The sequence below is a fragment of the Formica exsecta genome, unplaced genomic scaffold (genome assembly GCF_003651465.1).
Source record: "Formica exsecta isolate Colony F162 unplaced genomic scaffold, ASM365146v1 scaffold614, whole genome shotgun sequence".
Lineage (NCBI taxonomy): Eukaryota > Metazoa > Arthropoda > Insecta > Hymenoptera > Formicidae > Formica > Formica exsecta.
Genome location: NW_021853375.1, coordinates 142,632 through 162,087, shown reverse-complemented (window position 1 = coordinate 162,087; position 19,456 = coordinate 142,632). Strand labels below are relative to the sequence as shown.

Genomic DNA, 19,456 nt, shown 5'->3' with positions numbered 1-19,456 from the left:
GAAAAAAATAATTTATATATAATTAAAATATAATTTAATTGATAAAACTCGTGATTTAATTTATATAGAAATTCCGATTTTTTGCTTTAAATAGACAATAAATGGACTATTTCCCCCACTTACCCGCTCAATTTCAAATAATCTGTTTAATATTCTGAATTTCTTGTTGGAATTGTATCCGAAATTAAACTATCAAAGAAAATATATATTTTGCATCGTATATTAATATCTGTCTTTTGTAACCTTTCTACGCATTTTATGGCAAAAACTTAAATAGTAGTTAGTTAAGTCTGGTTTTGCCGCATAGCGGCAAACGAAGGAACACATATATAACAATATTATATTGCAATAATATTTACATTACTATTGTAATAATGCAAAATAATATGTATGATCTATTACAGTCTTTCATTATAAAAAGGTAACTTGCGTTATATTATTTGTTACTTCCACATTATATTGTTACAACAAACAGTGTTTACTGGGATACTAGATAAAATTTTTCATTTTCATTTTATAATCATAAATCTTTAATATCTAAAGTGACAGAAAAAAGTTGCATTTTAATTTATAACAATTTCAATAATTCATTTCTATTTTTTACTAGAGTATTATATATAATTTTATATAAAAGATTTGAAAAATTTATATCTGCGAGAAAACTTGATTTAACAATCATAAAATCGGCCTCTATCATTATATATGACAATTGAGTGTGTGTGAAACATTTTTTACTGAATAAAATTATGATAAATGCATATGGTTTGACATAATTGTTACAACAGTAAAGTCATCTTTGACATAAATATTTGCTTTACCACTGCGAAAAGCGCTCGTGGAATTCTGGAACAGTTCCGTGTCCGCCTCGCCTTCCTGAAGGACGCGAAGAGACTGGAAGAGATTCACGTTCTCCGACAAACTGGTTGCCGGTGTCGATGGTCCACCGATCATTTCCGACGCTGATCGTTTTACTACGTTCTTCGCGTTTCTCCAGTGGCAAGGTTGACTCTGAAACATAGATGAAGTGTTCAAGTTAGGAATATCTATGAAATTGGAACATCGTATTTTAATATACATATGAGAACAAATGGTACAAGAGAGTAAAAATATCCCTCTAAAAATTAGATTATCCACGATTTCTTTTTAAGACATCGTTTTTTAAAAGTTTCATTTATCAATTTTATTGGAAAAATTAAAAAATACAAGCTCGTAGAGGATTGAGAATATTTTACACCAAAAAAATATCAAATAATATTTTTATTTGTACGTGATGTAATGATAAATATGATAGCCAAAATAGTTTGGGAGTAAATAATTCTGGTGCGGTTAAACACAGATTCAATCAACGTGATATTTCTTAAGTAGATTAAAGTGGATAAGTGGATTAAAATCGATTACGTCCTATAATATGTAGTTACCGGGCATCTTCCGTGGCACATGCGAACATCGCATTCGATATACAGGGCCGGCGATCCGGTGAACCTGAAGGTCTTCATGTAAGCGAAGACTTGCGTCTCGAACAAGCCACTCTCCGACCAGGAGCCTCGAAACCGGCTGATCAGTTTATCATCGACCGGACATCCGTATTGATCGATCAGTTGAATTCTTTTGTTCCCGCCATTATGCGCGTAGCAATCGTTCACAACGATATCAAAACCGTCTATAACAAAAAATTAATGTGAATAGTCATTTTCATCATTCGTAGCTACAGGAATCTGTCTATAAAAAACAGTAACATATCGTAAATTGCGATATAAAATTTAGCTTACTTACATAAATTAGCGTCAGTGCCGGTTTGAAAAGAGATTATGTTTTTAAAGCAATGCGATGAGTGTAATTTGCCCGGAGAGAACCGTTCTTGGAAATTTATTATAATTAGGTAAGAACCTATGTGTTTGTGTGTGTGAGGGATTAACTTGTATGAAATATGTCGTTAATAATGAAACCAATTTGTCAAAGGCGGTAGGAAGAGGATACGATGACGTGACGTTTACCTTCTGACATAGATTCGCATGACATAAGATGTCGACGTAAATACAGAAGACTGACTTGTTAAAGCACGGACATCTGTCGTTACGTCGAAGCGCATACATTTTCATATCCTCCTCTCTACATTTCCGCATCTTTCACAAATTACTGATTGTGAGCTCGGACTGCAGCCGCGACTGACAAAGTCTCGTGCCTCATCTTATACCGTTATCGAATGATATCTAGGCGGAATCGGGTCATATGATTAAGCCGGGCAATAGGTAAGAATAGATAGACGAGAATAAGAAATAAAAGATACGCGAAAACGTGTAGTAGTGCTGCGAGTAATTTGTAAGAGAGAGAACGCTTCGTGTTTTACTATAACAGATTATTTGTTTCGTTAAGACTTAGACTTCGATATTAGCATTTTGTAATCACATTTTAAGCACTCAAAAATTATGTTTGTGATTAGATTTACATTGGCCAATCTTTCGAAATAATCTGGCAAAATTGTTTTATTTATCGTAAGATTACAAATATAAAATATATGATTTGAAAAAGTTGGTCATGTACAATGAGGCTTTAATGAATTAGTCAGTTGACCGATTACTATTAATTTCTTTTTTCACATTTCTCTTCTTTGTTATAGAAGATCCTTATTTATTATAGTAACAGTACTTAATTTTTCAATTTATTTCAAGGCTTTTTTTTAAATTAATTACATTAAATCGATCTTTTCATAAAGAACTACATTTATCTCAAGTCTCTCGAATGTGTGACGATTTAAATTAAAAAATAAATTGTACAAAAATTACATATATGTATAAAAAAACAAACATATAATAAAATATTTTTTAAATAAATCTATATTTTTTATCTTTCGGTTGTTGCTTATTTGAAGCATCTTGCAATTAGTGGATCGCGCTCATTGAGCCTAATGGACGCTTCAGCTCTAGCGATTTACGCGTAGAAGCTTACCGTATTTACTGCGCATGTAGATAATGAGAGTCAGGGGATCGCCAACGCGAACTGGTCCAGCCACTCTAGTTCCAGTGGTCCCGTAACCGTATCTGATTTCCATGTAGCACTCCGGAGGCTGCAGGGTGAAGACTACGGGATTTCCCGTGGCGACCCTGGAACAAGGTGGGTGCGTAGAATGCGTATCCGTTATCTCGCGAGTAGTACGACCTACTTCGCGCCATCGGATAGCACAGATGTTAGACATTATCGTACATATTACGTAAACGTTGGGCGCTCGCGCGAAACCTTCCGTCGATCTCACGTAATCGGTGAGTTTAGACGATACCATGTCAGTCTTTCCATGCGCGCATTATGGTAATGACCCATGTCTTTAATCAATGTATCGATCTTCGTACGTACGTTTCCGTACGATATGTTCGAAGTCCATTTTACAAACATTATTGTACAATCATTATTATTAAACGATAACTGATTTATTTTTACCGAGTCCCCATTATGTCAAAAATTTAATTTATCAAATACTTTGCAAATATAAACGGTAAATATAATTATAAAAATAAATTAATTTAAGAGTTTTTAGAGTTTTCTGTGTTCCTAACATGCGATAGGATGAAAAAAAAATTGAAGGAAAATTGACACTTACTCGACATCAAGAAAGGGAAATGTCACCGTCTTCCAAAAGTCGTAACCGTACTCGCAAGTCACCTTAAAGTGCTCGTCGAATTCCTCCTCTATCAATGGATTGTACTGCACGGTGACCGTGTTCCACATGAGATTTTTCTGCAAAATAAAATTGTGAGCACATCTGTCGCGAACAACGTATACGCGAGTTTTATTTCCCACGTAAATCTGCCACTATATAATAGCTTCGTCCCCGTTCCCCACGAACGCGACATCTAATTTTCTCTGATTATCGAGATGAACTCGCCGCCTCGCTCCCAAAGACCGGATTATTTTATTTTCCCCCGTGTTGTTAATCATTATTATTCTGTGTCGGCTGGTGCGCGCTAAAGTAACGATCCGTCACTCGAGCTCGTTTGTTTTACATACCGTCGGATTCTTCCTGCTGTCCTGATGATGAGTGTTCTCGCCGAGGGTGCCGCATCGATTCAGCTGAATGTAGAACTCATAGTAGTCGCGGCCCGTCCCGTTAACGTACATGCAATCGGGATCGTACGAGTAGCCTGCAATTAAAAGCGATTGTTCTCGATCATCCGGAGAATGCGGCTACCTACGGTGTACGACGGGCACACACCGGCATCTCGGATGTGTCCCTTATATCAACCGATGTTTCTCGCGGCGCAACGTGACTGTGCGAATCTTGTCGCACGGAGGATAGGCGGATGTTGAGGCATTTTTCTTTTGCAAACAAATTGACGAACTAAGAAAAAAGAGAGAAAGAGAGAGAGACAGCATACGCGAGGAAATATGAAGTATAGTCGTTAGCGCCTGTGATAGGAAGTCGGAGATTAGGGTAATCTGACATTTCAGTCATCTTGCTAGATTCAATCCGATTCAGTGTCTTAAGATTACATATCTACAAAGGTGTTCTGCTTGTCACATGTCGAGAAAAATATCGATTAATAACTTATTATTGAGAATATTGCAAGTCAACATAATCAATATCGAACAGAAAAATTCGACATCTAGAGCGGGTTCTCTTCTTCAACGAATGACTCGCAAAGAGATCACTTTGCGGCATTTTTTTCCGGCGTATTACACGCACTATTAGGAGATACGGCGCGGTACGCTTCTTTCGAAATAACGGAAGTATCTCACCAGAACGGGACAGATGGACTTACGACAGTGATGGAAAAATTCTGGCGCGGCCGATCGCTTTACGATAATTTCCACCATTATCTCGTTAGCGCAGACATATACTCGTTTCAGTATCTGCCGAGATAATTGCGGATGCCAGTGATGTGGTCAGTTATGCAGTCACATATTTTAGGAGCAGTATTATATTGAATCTGACCATGATGGAGAATCTGGTGCGAAATACTCAGAACTGCCATTTTTTTTTGACACTACGGTACTCACGTAATTTATCTTGCAATATTTATTATACATTCTCGCGCCAGATATAATTAATATTTAACTCTTAATTAATGTTATATCATTAATTACGCGTATGATCATGAGAATATAACTGTGCAATTATGTTAGAAAAAAATTCGTAACACGGATAAATGGAATTACACAAGTAGAAATTATTATTCATCAAAAAATATATATATATAGATGTTGAGGCATTTTTCTTTTGCAAACAAATGGACGAACTAAGAAAAAAGAGAGAAAGAGAGAGAGACAGCATACGCGAGGAAATATGAAGTATAGTCGTTAGCGCCTGTGATAGGAAGTCGGAGATTAGGGTAATCTGACATTTCAGTCATCTTGCTAGATTCAATCCGATTCAGTGTCTTAAGATTACATATCTACAAAGGTGTTCTGCTTGTCACATGTCGAGAAAAATATCGATTAATAACTTATTATTGAGAATATTGCAAGTCAACATAATCAATATCGAACAGAAAAATTCGACATCTAGAGCGGGTTCTCTTCTTCAACGAATGACTCGCAAAGAGATCACTTTGCGGCATTTTTTTCCGGCGTATTACACGCACTATTAGGAGATACGGCGCGGTACGCTTCTTTCGAAATAACGGAAGTATCTCACCAGAACGGGACAGATGGACTTACGACAGTGATGGAAAAATTCTGGCGCGGCCGATCGCTTTACGATAATTTCCACCATTATCTCGTTAGCGCAGACATATACTCGTTTCAGTATCTGCCGAGATAATTGCGGATGCCAGTGATGTGGTCAGTTATGCAGTCACATATTTTAGGAGCAGTATTATATTGAATCTGACCATGATGGAGAATCTGGTGCGAAATACTCAGAACTGCCATTTTTTTTTGACACTACGGTACTCACGTAATTTATCTTGCAATATTTATTATACATTCTCGCGCCAGATATAATTAATATTTAACTCTTAATTAATGTTATATCATTAATTACGCGTATGATCATGAGAATATAACTGTGCAATTATGTTAGAAAAAAATTCGTAACACGGATAAATGGAATTACACAAGTAGAAATTATTATTCATCAAAAAATATATATATATATATATATATAATTGTGCAATTAATTTTACCTGCTGAATATAAGAGGCCGGCAAAAGATCCGTTGAATCCAATCCTGATTTTCATGTAGTCGTCTTGACATTCCGCCTCGATATCTGTAAATATACGATATAATTGTGAATTTATTTAAGTTTATTTAGCTGCACCTCTGTTTTGGTTTATATTTTATTGTATGTATAGTTATATGCAATAATGATTCTTGTAATTTGAGGGTTTTACTATGACTGCGATGAGTACAATATATCTCTCTGGTCGCCAGTATTTCGACAAACTATCAGTAAAGGTATCCAAAGAAGACCTATATCAGAGCTACATTGTTGATCCATCAGCGCGATGAACTCTCTGTCTACTGTCTTCTTGTATTTACGAAACAGAGAAGGTCTAGGTGGAATCTCTGAATGTCGAAAGAGGAATGGGGAAAACTGCGTATCCGACTATACGAACTAGCGGAAAAAATCGACGCCTCACCGCTATGAATCTACAATACATCCATTATATATAAGAATCGACTTTCAAATAATAACTTAACGTAACAACTACCAAAAAAATATATGGACTATATAATCTTATATGCATTATATAATTAAAAAATGTATTAAATAACGATCATAACCAGTTTGTAATAAGAAATTGATCCTGTTTAAAGAAACCTAAGTGGCGATCTTCTTTCAGTTGTACAGAAGCTTTCTTGAACGAGAAAAGTTTTTTCAGAAGAGCGCAATAGCGTTACCGTATTCAATCGGGCCCGGTTATCTCCACTTGGAGACGAGTCGGATGCGTCGAGCAAATATCGGTGAAACGCCTCGATCGATCGTCGTGTATGGGCGTGCAGTCGCGGCCGGAAGATCCTGTCGTCACTCGCGTGTCGAAACCGGGCGCGGAAAATCGTAGATTCGCGGATAGAGGAACGAGTGGAAAACCGGTCGTCGATGACGAGTGAAAGTAAGTTGGGGGTCCGGTATAGGCGCTCTTCGTGGTGAGAAGCCGTTTCCACTGCAACAACGTAACCCGCCGCCGCGGCTGCAAAGCGGAATAGAGATTGATGGAGGATAGTGATAGTTACAGTCGAGGTGTCTACCGATGATACAACCTTTTCATTCCGTGACCCACGCTTGTCCCACGCGCATCGTCGTAGGACGCATGGCATGACACATTTGATTATATATTTTATATTAATTGACCGTTTCTGTGTCCGAAACGTATTTATACAAAATAAGATTGTAAGAAAATTAATCAATCAGATTAAATTTTTCTAAAAATCGAATATCGATTGATTAAAATGACGTAAAATTCTTAAAGTGAGTTAAGGATCCGAATATTGTGTGTAAATTACTCCAAATTTATTTGAAAGTAATTAAAAAATTAACGAGTTAGTCTCGATTCGATTAGATAAATAAAAAAAAGTACAATTCGGAGATCAATGCGAGCGCGATGGATTGAAATGGAAAAAAATAATAAAACGGAGATGGAGATGCGAAAGATAGTTACACCGGAGGCACATGCCGATGATACAACCGTTCCGTTTCACCTTCTTCCTACGCTTCGCGTACGTGCGCGAGTGTGCCGAGCGCATTTTCGAGCGGCGCACGTACGTATACGCACGCTTATTAGAATTGCGGATACGTGCTTTGTGTTCATCGTCCGGCAAAACGTCAGTGGGCAGACAATGGGAAGAGTTGAGCAACGCCGATATTTGCTCGAACGTGCCGAGAGAGACGGCCACGGAGAGACGCGGAGGATATTGTCGGGTTCCTTTTAAGGTATCCATGCTACGCTTATACCGTAAAAATCGAGAAGTTTTTAAAAATTATATCAAAACATTTTGAATTTTTTGAAAAATGTTTTTACACGCTGTAACTTTCAGAAAATTTGAGATATTGAATTAAATTTTTTTATATAAATAGAGTATTATTAAAGGATGTTTGATATTGAATTTAGTGAGGATTGGTGAAAGAAATCATTTTAATTTTTATTTCGCTCACAAAGCTTCCTCTATGAGGAAGCAAAAATTGAAAAATCCGTATGGTTAAAGCAGCTTAAGCATTGTAAGATAAAATGATGAGGAAGCAATGTGCAAGTTTCTAATTTGCACAACTCTACTTCTTTTTATATTCTTCAGCATGTGTCTTCTCTCAGACTTGACTACGAAATTTTTTATTTTTGATATTTTATCTTTCAACAATGAAATCTTAAATTTGATTTTTTACACATACACATCTTCAAATTTTTTTATTCATCAATTTAAATTCAAACTGATTGGAAGGAGAAAATTCGCAATTTCGAATGCGCAGTGGAAAAAGCGGATTGTGTAGAAGAAGCAAAAGAAAAAGGAATAGCAAAATGGATCTCGAGGACGTACGAGAATCGAGCGTTACCGACGAGGATACATTAAACCTAATAGGCCCTCTTTCGCGTAATTGATGATCCCGCGGGTGGCCTCAAGTTCCCGCAGAGAGCAAGCGGCTTGACTTTACGACTTCATTGAACCAGCGACCAGCGAGCTTTATACGCCGAGCGTAGCATTCATCATTGCCAATGGCAACCTCATCCAAATGTTTTAGGAAATTTGCCGTAGCAACGTGATCGTCGATCGTCCCGGAGGGCCTGAATCCATCGATCTTTTCAAAAATGGTGCTTGGATGATTGTACGGTCGATTTTTCTTATGAAACATGCATTTCGAATGATTTATCAGGGTGAAGTAGAGCGAAGTAGATTTATGTCGATCGCTTATAACTCAATTCTTTCTCGCTGCTTAAACTTTATAAAAGAATAGCATGCAAGAATATTGCTATCTCGCAATGAAAGAAAAAGCGAGAATCTGCAACATCTTATATAAGTTTACATAATATTACATATTTATTACATAATAGGATTTATGTAATAGAATTTTGGAATCATAATTTTACGGTACTGATTTTAATTATATACATCGAGTTCAACGAATATAATAGATGATCGTATCTTCATCCCGTGGATAATACGTATCGATGAAGCAAATTGGCGTATAATGATTCAGTTAAGAAACACGAAACGATTAATTGTCGACGGCAAAAATGTAATGAGTGGATGCTTCGTTCTGGTTGAATAAGCGTGGGGGGGAATGATGCGTCGTTAAAATATTTTTCTCACATTGCGATTTCCAATACGACCATATAATTTTCCGCGAAATGCAATTAAAAGGATTCGCAACGAGGGAGGCTTGATAGAGAGCGATACCATTCTCTCTCTATTTAGTCAATATTATTTATTTACATTATTACGGAAGACACGCTATAATTTTCTCTGGGAATATCAGATAATGAGACCTGCTTGATTACTCGCCGATATATACGAACTATACTTAAGTATTCATATTCATTCGCGATAAACTTTTAAAGCTCCAGAAAAATATCGCGGCGCGGATGTGCGTAATAAATGCGCACTACTATACATAGGAAATTAGTTTTATTTTCACAGGACATTGTTTATTCTTTCATAACGGGATATACTACATCGGCCCGATTAACGTCTTGTTCTACTGGCATTAATTACCGCTGCACGAGCATTCTATATGAGATTAAAATTAAAGCATCAACTGATTAGAACTTTAACGAGACATCATTGATTACGCTTTCGTTATAAAAGCCACTTCGTCCGAGCTAATCAGTTGGATAGAATTTTTATTGCAAAATCAAAAGAAATGAAACTCCTTTGCGAAAGTGGTAATCTTGCAAATTTGTTATTTCCACAAACGCGATTTAATAGCGTTTTTTATCGCAATAAGATTAGATACACAAGATGGTCCATTATAAAGAAAATAACAAGCTAATTATAAATATAAAAACGATCTTAGACATATTCGAGATAACGTTAAATCATTCAAAGATTTCTCGCAGACTCCATGACATAACTTCACGTCATCGTCATCGGTACGAAAAAATTCGTGTAACGGCCGCTCATAAACATCATTTTCATCGCGACGCGGCGGCGTCGCAATCTTCTCGTAGAAAAAAAAAACCCCGATGCCAGAAACGAGCTGTCGTCGATTAGGTACCAGCGCTATAACGTACGCGTCCGAGTTCTATCTGCTCGAGTTTCCACGAGGCAATCGCCTCGATCCGCAAGATGCGGATAATGATGATCGCCCGGGATGATGATGACGTTGCTCGGGAGGACGAGATGATCGGAGATGGGCATAGGTCTACGTTACGCGGAGGTGGTGCACCGCCCGCGTATACTCTCGATGTCAGGAGCGTCGTACGACTTTCCGACACCGTTTTAATTGCCTTCTCTCTAACGGTAGCCATCGCACTCTCTGAATTCTCGGGCGAGCTGCCTGAGATCGTAGAGATGAAACGTAGTATATCGTGGAACGCTCGTTGTGCGCTGCGATTCTTTCAAGTCGATCGACCGAGACACCGCGTCTCGGAGGGAAGCTCTTACTCTTTGTCTTGCATCGCGCCGTCTGCAAGTTTCGGGCTTCTTGCCGGGCATCGGGCGGAAAAATAACGGATCGACATGCTAAAGCGACGACCACATCGTCGGCCTTTCTCATCCGAGGCACACTGACCCACCGGGACCGGATATTTACCGCGTGGATATGTTTTGTCGGCGCTTTTGCATTCGGATGAGGAATATAGCGGACCCTCCCACCCATTCTATTGCTCTAAATACGTTTCCCAAGAAATTCCTTCTACTTTGATGCGCGAGAATGTAATAATGTAATCACGAATGAAATTGAATCGACAATCCACTATCGGCCAGAGATAGAGATTTCTGTTATTGGTTCTAGATCGTCGTAATCAATACCCTTTCATACCCGTATTTCCGCTGAATTAGCGGTCTGATGCAAGCTGCCATTAAAGCTATGCTTACAAAACAGGAAATTTCTATTAGCTCGGAAGATTGTACAGGTTGAAGGGTAATTTCCTTAGTATCTCTCCATCCCTAATTTCATATTTAGTTTACTCTACTGAAAAAGTGTGTAAATAGACCATTGAGAGTATTAATTACATCTGCAGCATTTATCAAAGATCGTTTATCTTAATATTATCATATCAACTCCATCTATATGAAAGTAATCAAATTCAACGAGAAAATAAGGAAGATGTTTTTATATACTCACGTTGCACTCGCGTCGTATTGGGTCTGTATCTTCGGTGTTCGCGGTCCCAAGTCTCTGGGTGTCTCCTCCAATCTTCGTCACCGACTACGCCGGTACCTCCCCCTGCAGAAAGCCCTTGCAGGCCTTGAAGAGTTTGAAGAGCTTGAAGATTCGGATTCACGGGTCGGCTCTTTAACGACGGAACTGGCACATAAGCGGAGCCATCGCCAACATACACGACCTTTTAGAAAAATAGAGAAACAATATTTTAATAATTAAATAACTTTAATAGCACAAATGCAGATTAGATAGTTTGCTGATTACATATTAGATACATTTCGATTTTTTATAATTTTGTGTGTGTGTGTGAATCAACTTTTAATAATAATTCAAGAATTAATAATTTAAAAATTAATATTAAATACGTTCACCGTGTCCACGAAATGTATCTCATGGGCAGAGAACGCATTGATACATTCTATATCGAAAGATTGTTAAAATTTAAAACAAAAATTTAAGATTTACTGATACTGACAATGAGTGAGCAAAAATGGTAACATATACTGATGTTACACGTAATATATGTCAAACGATAAAATTATGATCAAAATGAAAGTAAATTTTATTTAAAAGTACCGAGAGATCGTTAGATGCGATAATTAAACGTAATAATTGTAATTATCAACTATTAGCAAATCATTTTAATTTTTATTTCGCTTACAAAGCTTCCTCTATAAGGAAGCAAAAATTGAAAAATCTGCATGCTTAAAGCAGCTTAAGCATTGTGAGATAAAATGATGAGGAAGCAATGTGCAAGTTTCTAATTTGCACAACTCTACTTGTTTGATTGATTTTTGTGGTAAACGATATGTAAGAATATTGCAATAACGCTTATATATCACAATATATATTTTGTGTAATATATTAATTTAAAAAAAGTATATTATAATATATTTGTTGACAAGAATTAATTAATGTTGTAAGATTTATAATTGCAGGTGCGACTGCAAATGATTTACGGAAGGTCGAGAGACACACGAACAATACCTTTGAATTACAATGGAGACGAACATCTTTATTCAATTAATGTCAGAGTTGTCTACTCACATAAAATTGTCTACCGATCGTTATATCGTTCGCAGAATGTTTTTATACATGACATGCGTTAACAGTATACAGTCTTCACGATATAATCGATTATACTAAATCGCATGATGGACTAGAAGTTATAATTATTATGCGGTTTGATACACTTTGTTCTTATTCGTTTGCTCTCTGTCGTCAGACTGCTTAGAATTCGACGATCTCGATCATCCTACCTTCAATTCTCACATAAATTTGTCGCAATTTTGGATGTTAGAATCAATTAAGATCAAAGATCGATACGTTTGCCCAAATATGGGCATCGAAACTATTTATGTCATTCCAAAACACGCGAAGTTTTTGCCTGTAAGCAACGTGTCAAAGGAGCCTCGCGTAGGGGCAAAGTCACCGAAGCACTCAAAACATGAAAAGAGAGAGAGAAAGAACGGCTTTCTAGAATAATCTATCTCAGTTATTCTATTTCCGTATTATAAATATTAATTGTTAGATCAATATATATATATATATATATATATATATAAAGAAAGAGAGAGAGAAATAATAATAATGAGTGTATTCTGTAACATTCCATCCGCTTCGTTCAATCTGAGTGAACGACGATCAATTATGTAACATACGTGACTATTGAATGCTAGCATTGCTTTATCGCTCTATGTCTAATTGCTGTACAACAATCTACGCTTAGAGGTCATTAGCGGTCATTAGCGGTCATTATCAAAGCGGGGATGGACGGTTCAACTGGTAACTTATATAATTGTGTTACGGATCGTTTGAGGATGAATCTGGCAGTTTTCACGGTGATCATACGTACTAAATTGTCATCTCCGGCATGACATTGCAATATACGCCTAATATTCCATTTAGACGGCGAAACATTCGGGTTGCATAATATATCAAGGTCATCGGCTTTGTGAGATTTGTTTGGCAAGTACGCCACTTTTTCTGTTGTTGGAGTGAGTTTAAATAATCAGATGACTACACCTTCCAGAATCTCTCTTGCAACCGTTGAACCGTCTGCCACCTCAATAATCTATTAATATTAGTATCCCTAACTTGAGGAAGGGACTTCAGGTGTGATCCGACAAGGAAGTGACCCGGAATTAGAATGTCGAAGTTCTCTAGATCATCGAATAGTGGAGAAAGCAGTCAGAAATTTAAGATGCACTCTATATGCACAGTAGAGTATATTAGAATTCTTCAAAAGTTGGAGTGAAATCTCCAATTATTCTCTTAAGATAAAACTTGACGCTCTTTACGCCGGCCTCCCAGAGTCCTCCAAATCGAGGAGCAGCCGGAGAGATGAATCGCCAAAAGATTTCATCTGAAGCGAAATGATTCTGAAGCTCTAAATCCCCTAATATTTCGCGAATTCTCCTAGTCAATTCATTGTCGGTATCCTGAAAATTTGTCTTGTTATCGCTGCATACTATCGTCGGTAGTTCTCTCCGTGCGGTAAATCTTTCGAACGCGGCCAAGAAGTCACTGGAAGTATAGTTGTCTGCGACTTCCAGGTATATGGTACGAATCGTTAGGTATACAAAGAGAACGCAGTAAATCTTATGCGTTTTGTGACTCTTTCCTTTCGCGGATCTAATAAAGAATGGCCCCGCATAATCTATAGCGATACACGAAAAGTATTTGGCCGTGTTGGTCTAACGCGGACTTAGAGAATTTCTCCCATCCGTTGATGTGATATCGTAGCTCGATGACGGGCGCACGTCACGCAATTCAAAATACAAATTTTGATCGAGTTTCGCGTTCTAAGGCCGTCTTTCGATATTCACTGCCAATACTGAAAATCTATAGTGTATGTGACGTAAACTATAGATTTTTAATATTGGCAGTGAATGTCGGAACACGGCCCAAGTATCAAATGACGTCGTGGCGTCGCAATGCCAAGTACATAAAAAGCGCGAGAACGACTAGCTCCGCGACTCGCGAACCGCGATCCGCGACTATATTCACGGCAATCGTCGAGGCGCTATCAAGAAGCTTATCCGGAATTTTCTGTCAAACGTGCTTTCAATTACACAATATCTCAGGAAATAAAGTTCTTAACCAAAATCTAACGGCACTTTTCTTATATAATATTGACACAAGCTTTCGATCGCCACTAGTTTGAATAAGATTGCAGTTAATCTTTAGATCTCGAGATCTATTTTGCGAAAAATGATATTTTTTTCCGCGTTTCCGATTTCAGATTTACATATACACGCATTCAAAGCGAATTTGTCCATAAAGGTGCATTTGCAACGTTCATATATAAGGCATGTTAGAATGTGTGCACTCCTATTTGAATTTGTATCGTTTAATTTTATAAATGTAAATCTGTTTAAATAATTCTAAAAATAGCATGTGCGATTAGTTATCATTTAACAATAGTATTTTTTAGTAATTATATTATTAATTGTCTCCTTAAAAAAGAAAAATTGTGCAATAACACAACATATACACAAAGAAAAAGGTTTCTTTAAATTTAATATATCTATTTGTTTGACTTATATTTGTTTCGTACAAAAATATAATTTTATACGAAACATTATTTTGTTGAATAAAAATTTAATAGTTTCGTTGCATTAAACCATATTTGACGGAAAAATAGCTATTATTTGGAATATATAATTTATTCGCTTACCGCTATGCGGTGCACCAAACTCGTATTCAAGTTTCTGTCATAAGCGTATATGAATAAGGCCTGCAAAATGCGGCTAATAACATTTAACAAGTGTTTCTATCAGTTTCATTTCTGATACGATAATGATACTGACAATGATAATGAACTGATTTTTGGAAAGTCGGACAGACAAATGTCCGATATTCACTTATTCGGATAGAAATTCCGAATAAGTAAAATTGTTTTTCTACGTGCTATGACTACCCTAAGATGCTTCAAAGATTTGATTAAAAAGATGCAGTAACATACAATTTAACTTTATCCTAACTTGTTTTAAGATTTATTTAAATTGTTAAAAGCAACATAATAAATCTTTTGAATAAAAGAAGAATATTGTTTGAAAAAATAATATAATTGTTTAAGTTGAAGAAAAAGTGAAATTGATTCAAAAAATATTTTATTTAAAGTAAATAAATATGTTGGGGAGTCGACCTCGACGATCGCCCGAAACTGAGATACGCTCAGACTTGAGCGAGAAACGAGTGTAGCGCGAATCCGAAGATCCGCTGGAGGAACGGGTTTAGATGATAAACTCACGTGATCGTAAATTTAATGCAAGTTTTATTGTAATATATCGGGAGCGAGCGATGTAGCGTATTCCGCGGCTACTTTCGGAAATTTTCAAATATGTCCTTGTAATTACTGTCTTTTCCGCGTTTCGGAAATCTTGAAGAACTTCTTGCTAGAAGCTTTCGCGAGGTAAGAAATCTTGATCGCGGACGCCGGAGATCTTTAACGCGAGGCAGAGGACATTCGCGATATACGGTTAACCATCGTCGACTCTCGAACTCCCCACTTTCATACGTTCACAATATCTTAACAATAAAGAAGTAAAGAATACTATTTAAGGCATTAACGAATTGACCGCCGCGAGAATATGAGAAGCGATCGGATGCGAGACACTTTGTAACGAATTTGAGACGACTACGGCAGAAACGACACGAGCGAGAATAACGACAAGAGAAAATGATAACGATCGATGAATTTCGACCGGCTTGAATCGTCATCGTAGGCAGATTAAATCGATCGACTGCAGTCTGCCGATGGCAATAACAATGGTTTTTCGACGTCAATCGTTCGAGAACTTGCTGTTTGTCACAGTTTTTCAGCTTGAAGGGTAGCGCACGAGCACGCACCGATCAGCTGAACGTGACGTTATTTACTCGCTCGTGTTTTGATTTATCAACGGTTACCGTTTAAATATCTTAAACGAAAATCAAAAACCGTTCGAATCTTGTTGAAACAGCCGCTACAACATTAATTGCAAAATCAACGTCAGTAGCGCAATCATTCAATTAATACCGAAACTCAGTTTAATAATAGAAAAAAAGAAAAAGAAAATTTAAAAGAAAGATCAAAAGATGGTCTCAAGCCAGATGTTCGACTACAAGGCGGGCGGTATGTTCAAGATTGAAATGTTAAATTTAGTCGATCAATTTCAATCTTGAACAAAATATGTTATTTGAAAATCAAACAATCGATGGCAATAACAATGGTTTTTTGACGTCAATCGTTCGAGAACTTGCTGTTTGTCACAGTTTTTCAGCTTGAAGGGTAGCGCACGAGCACGCACCGATCAGCTGAACGTGACGTTATTTACTCGCTCGTGTTTTGATTTATCAACGGTTACCGTTTAAATATCTTAAACGAAAATCAAAAACCGTTAGAATCTTGTTGAAACAGCCGCTACAACATTAATTGCAAAATCAACGTCAGTAGCGCAATCATTCAATTAATACCGAAACTCAGTTTAATAATAGAAAAAAAGAAAAAGAAAATTTAAAAGAAAGATCAAAAGATGGTCTCAAGCCAGATGTTCGACTACAAGGCGGGCGGTATGTTCAAGATTGAAATGTTAAATTTAGTCGATCAATTTCAATCTTGAACAAAATATATTATTTGAAAATCAAACAATCATATTTGTTACTTCAAACATTAGTATGGTTGAACCATTCCAAGCATTATATTTCTTTGATTTCAACAAAATTTATTAAATACAAAAAAAAAATTTTCTCTCTGTGTATGAACTATAATTGAAGTAATCTTGTTAATTCAATAATGTATAAAGTATTTATGAAATAAATACATGTTTTGTATTTTTATTTATTTTTATTTAAAACCATTCCTACGGCAAAGATAGACATAAATACAAATATATATAAAGTTATTAATGCAATGTTTCATCAAAGTGAAAACTATAACTGATAGACATTATGCAAACATATGGTGCGTGCTAAAGATAAGAATGGGTATTAATGATAGATGAATGGGAATAATTTGAAAATAGAAAAATGCAGTTGACCTCGCAACGCTAATGCATATATATTTTTTGCAGAACAAATACCTATTACAAAAAAAATCTACAAAAAATAGTGAAATCCCTCCAAAAAAACTTTTCTAAAAAAGGTGAAAAACACGCCAAATAGATAAAAAGATATCCAAACTTGTATGCAATAAATATAAATTTAAAAAAATGTTAAACACTGTTAACGAAATGTTAATTTTTTTTTTTTATTTAGAAAAGTATATGAGATCAATGTAACTAGTCGAGTACTTATGTTGTATGTTATGTTACGTCCAGACTCGAGGAAGGATGAGTCGACGGAAGGGCGCAACAACTATCTTTTGTTTGTTGGATATTTCGTTAGAAAATTTTCTATTATTATTGATGCAGCTGTGTTTATTGGGTATTTCGTTAGAAAATTTTATATTACCTTGAGGAGACCGGCATGTTTTTATCATCGATCTTTTACGTTGGTCTGTTTACTGAGCGGTTCGTTTGTCTCATCAATCGACGATCGTTGCCGACACTTTGCGGAAGGAAGGAATCGTGGAATCGCCAGGACGTAACAGTTATATAATATCAATTCATCGATCTTTAGTGCAATTAGGATTCCTTTGATTTGCGAAGTATATCTTACAGGATGTATAGTTTGAAAGAAAATTTCTCATAAACTCTAAGTTGCATAAAGTACACTTATACCAAAGCAATTTATAAAAATTTGGCGTGTCTGGATCGCATTAAATAAAATAATAAAAGTATTATTATATTAAATATCTACATTTTTATATAAAATTTTATTAAGTTTTATACAAAAGACATGTGGCAAAAAAATAATATATAATGATTTACGAGTCTACTAAAATTTCAATTATATATATATTATCTATATTATATTATTATTCACATACATTACATCAAAACAATATATATCAAGCGACGCGGTAGCGTCGCGACGCCAAGTATATAAAAAAAACGTTTCGGCTTGTCAACGGTTTGCTTATGTTTAATAAAATGTTGAATAATATTGTTACGTCCAGACTCTCGAGGAAGGATGAGTCAATGGAAGGGCGCAACAACTATTTTTTATTATCCCGAAATTAAACATCTCGTGGCGTTTCGAATAGGGTCGGACGAACTAGCAGGTCTGAAAAGGATAAACGATTGGGTCGCTATTACGCTGGTTATTCGTACGTTCGTTCGGTGGTTCCTTTTCGGTAAGAGAATTTAATTTCTTTTACGGGATGGGACCAAGTGCGACCTTTCGATTAGGAATAAGTGAGGGTTAATAAAGAGTTATTTTGATTATAATAATAAAGTACGAATTAATTCATGTTTAAAATAATGATGAATATACATGATTATATAAAAATAAAGAAAATATTGTTGATTACAATTTTTCGGTGAGTTTGTGTATATGTTTTAGTTTGCGGGTGTTACATTAGTACATTAGGACAGAGAGGACATTAGTTAGAATGATGACGGAAAGATTTTATCGTTAACATTTAGGTTCTGACTGGTTATTACAATAAAAGTTTAATTAGTAAAAAAAAAAAAAAAAAAACGTGTGTGAGAGTGAGAAGGAAATAAAGGATCATAGAGTGAGGGAATGGAGGGAGATTTTCATGGTTAAATTTAATTTTGATAGGATGAATCGGCTTCTAAATCAGATAATTCATCACAAAACTGCTGTATAGCTTGTTCAAAATCATCTGACTCTGAAAGGTGAGGAAAAAAAGAGGTGAATCGAACAGGATGATTGTTGATAAAGAGGTGTTACGTCCAGACTCGAGGAAGGATGAGTCAATGGAAGGGCGCAATAACTATCTTTTATTATCCCGAAGTTAAACGTCTCGTGGCGTTTGGAATCGGATCGAACGAACTGATAGGTCTAAAAATCAGGTAAACAATTGAGTCGCTATTACGCTGGTTATTCAGATGTTTGTTCGGTGGTCTCTTTTCGGTAAGAGAATATCATCTCTTTTACACAGCATGGGACCAAGTGCGATCTTTCGACTAGGAATGAGTGGGGGTTAATAAAGAGTTATTTTGATTTTAATTAACAAAGTATAAATTTATTCATTTTTAAAGTAAATGGTGGATATACATGATTATAAAAAATAAAAATAAAATATAATATTGGTTTTTCTCTGAGTATATGTGAGTGTGTGTGTGTGTGTGTGTGTGTGTTAATTCGCGGGTGTTACA

At 36.2% G+C, this 19,456-nt stretch overlaps 1 protein-coding gene across 2 annotated transcripts in view; it reads right to left on the bottom strand.

The window, feature by feature from the left end:
- Window positions 1-19,456, bottom strand: part of LOC115242625 — a 28,011-nt gene that overhangs the window by 744 nt on the left and 7,811 nt on the right. For both annotated transcript variants that reach the window (XM_029819051.1, XM_029819052.1), the window contains 7 exons: window positions 11,211-11,430; window positions 6,117-6,200; window positions 4,000-4,133; window positions 3,593-3,729; window positions 2,947-3,101; window positions 1,419-1,660; window positions 819-1,008 (listed from right to left, as the gene is read on the bottom strand). In XM_029819051.1, coding sequence (XP_029674911.1) covers window positions 819-1,008; window positions 1,419-1,660; window positions 2,947-3,101; window positions 3,593-3,729; window positions 4,000-4,133; window positions 6,117-6,200; window positions 11,211-11,430 — 1,162 coding nt within the window. The remainder of the gene's footprint in view (window positions 1-818; window positions 1,009-1,418; window positions 1,661-2,946; window positions 3,102-3,592; window positions 3,730-3,999; window positions 4,134-6,116; window positions 6,201-11,210; window positions 11,431-19,456) is intronic.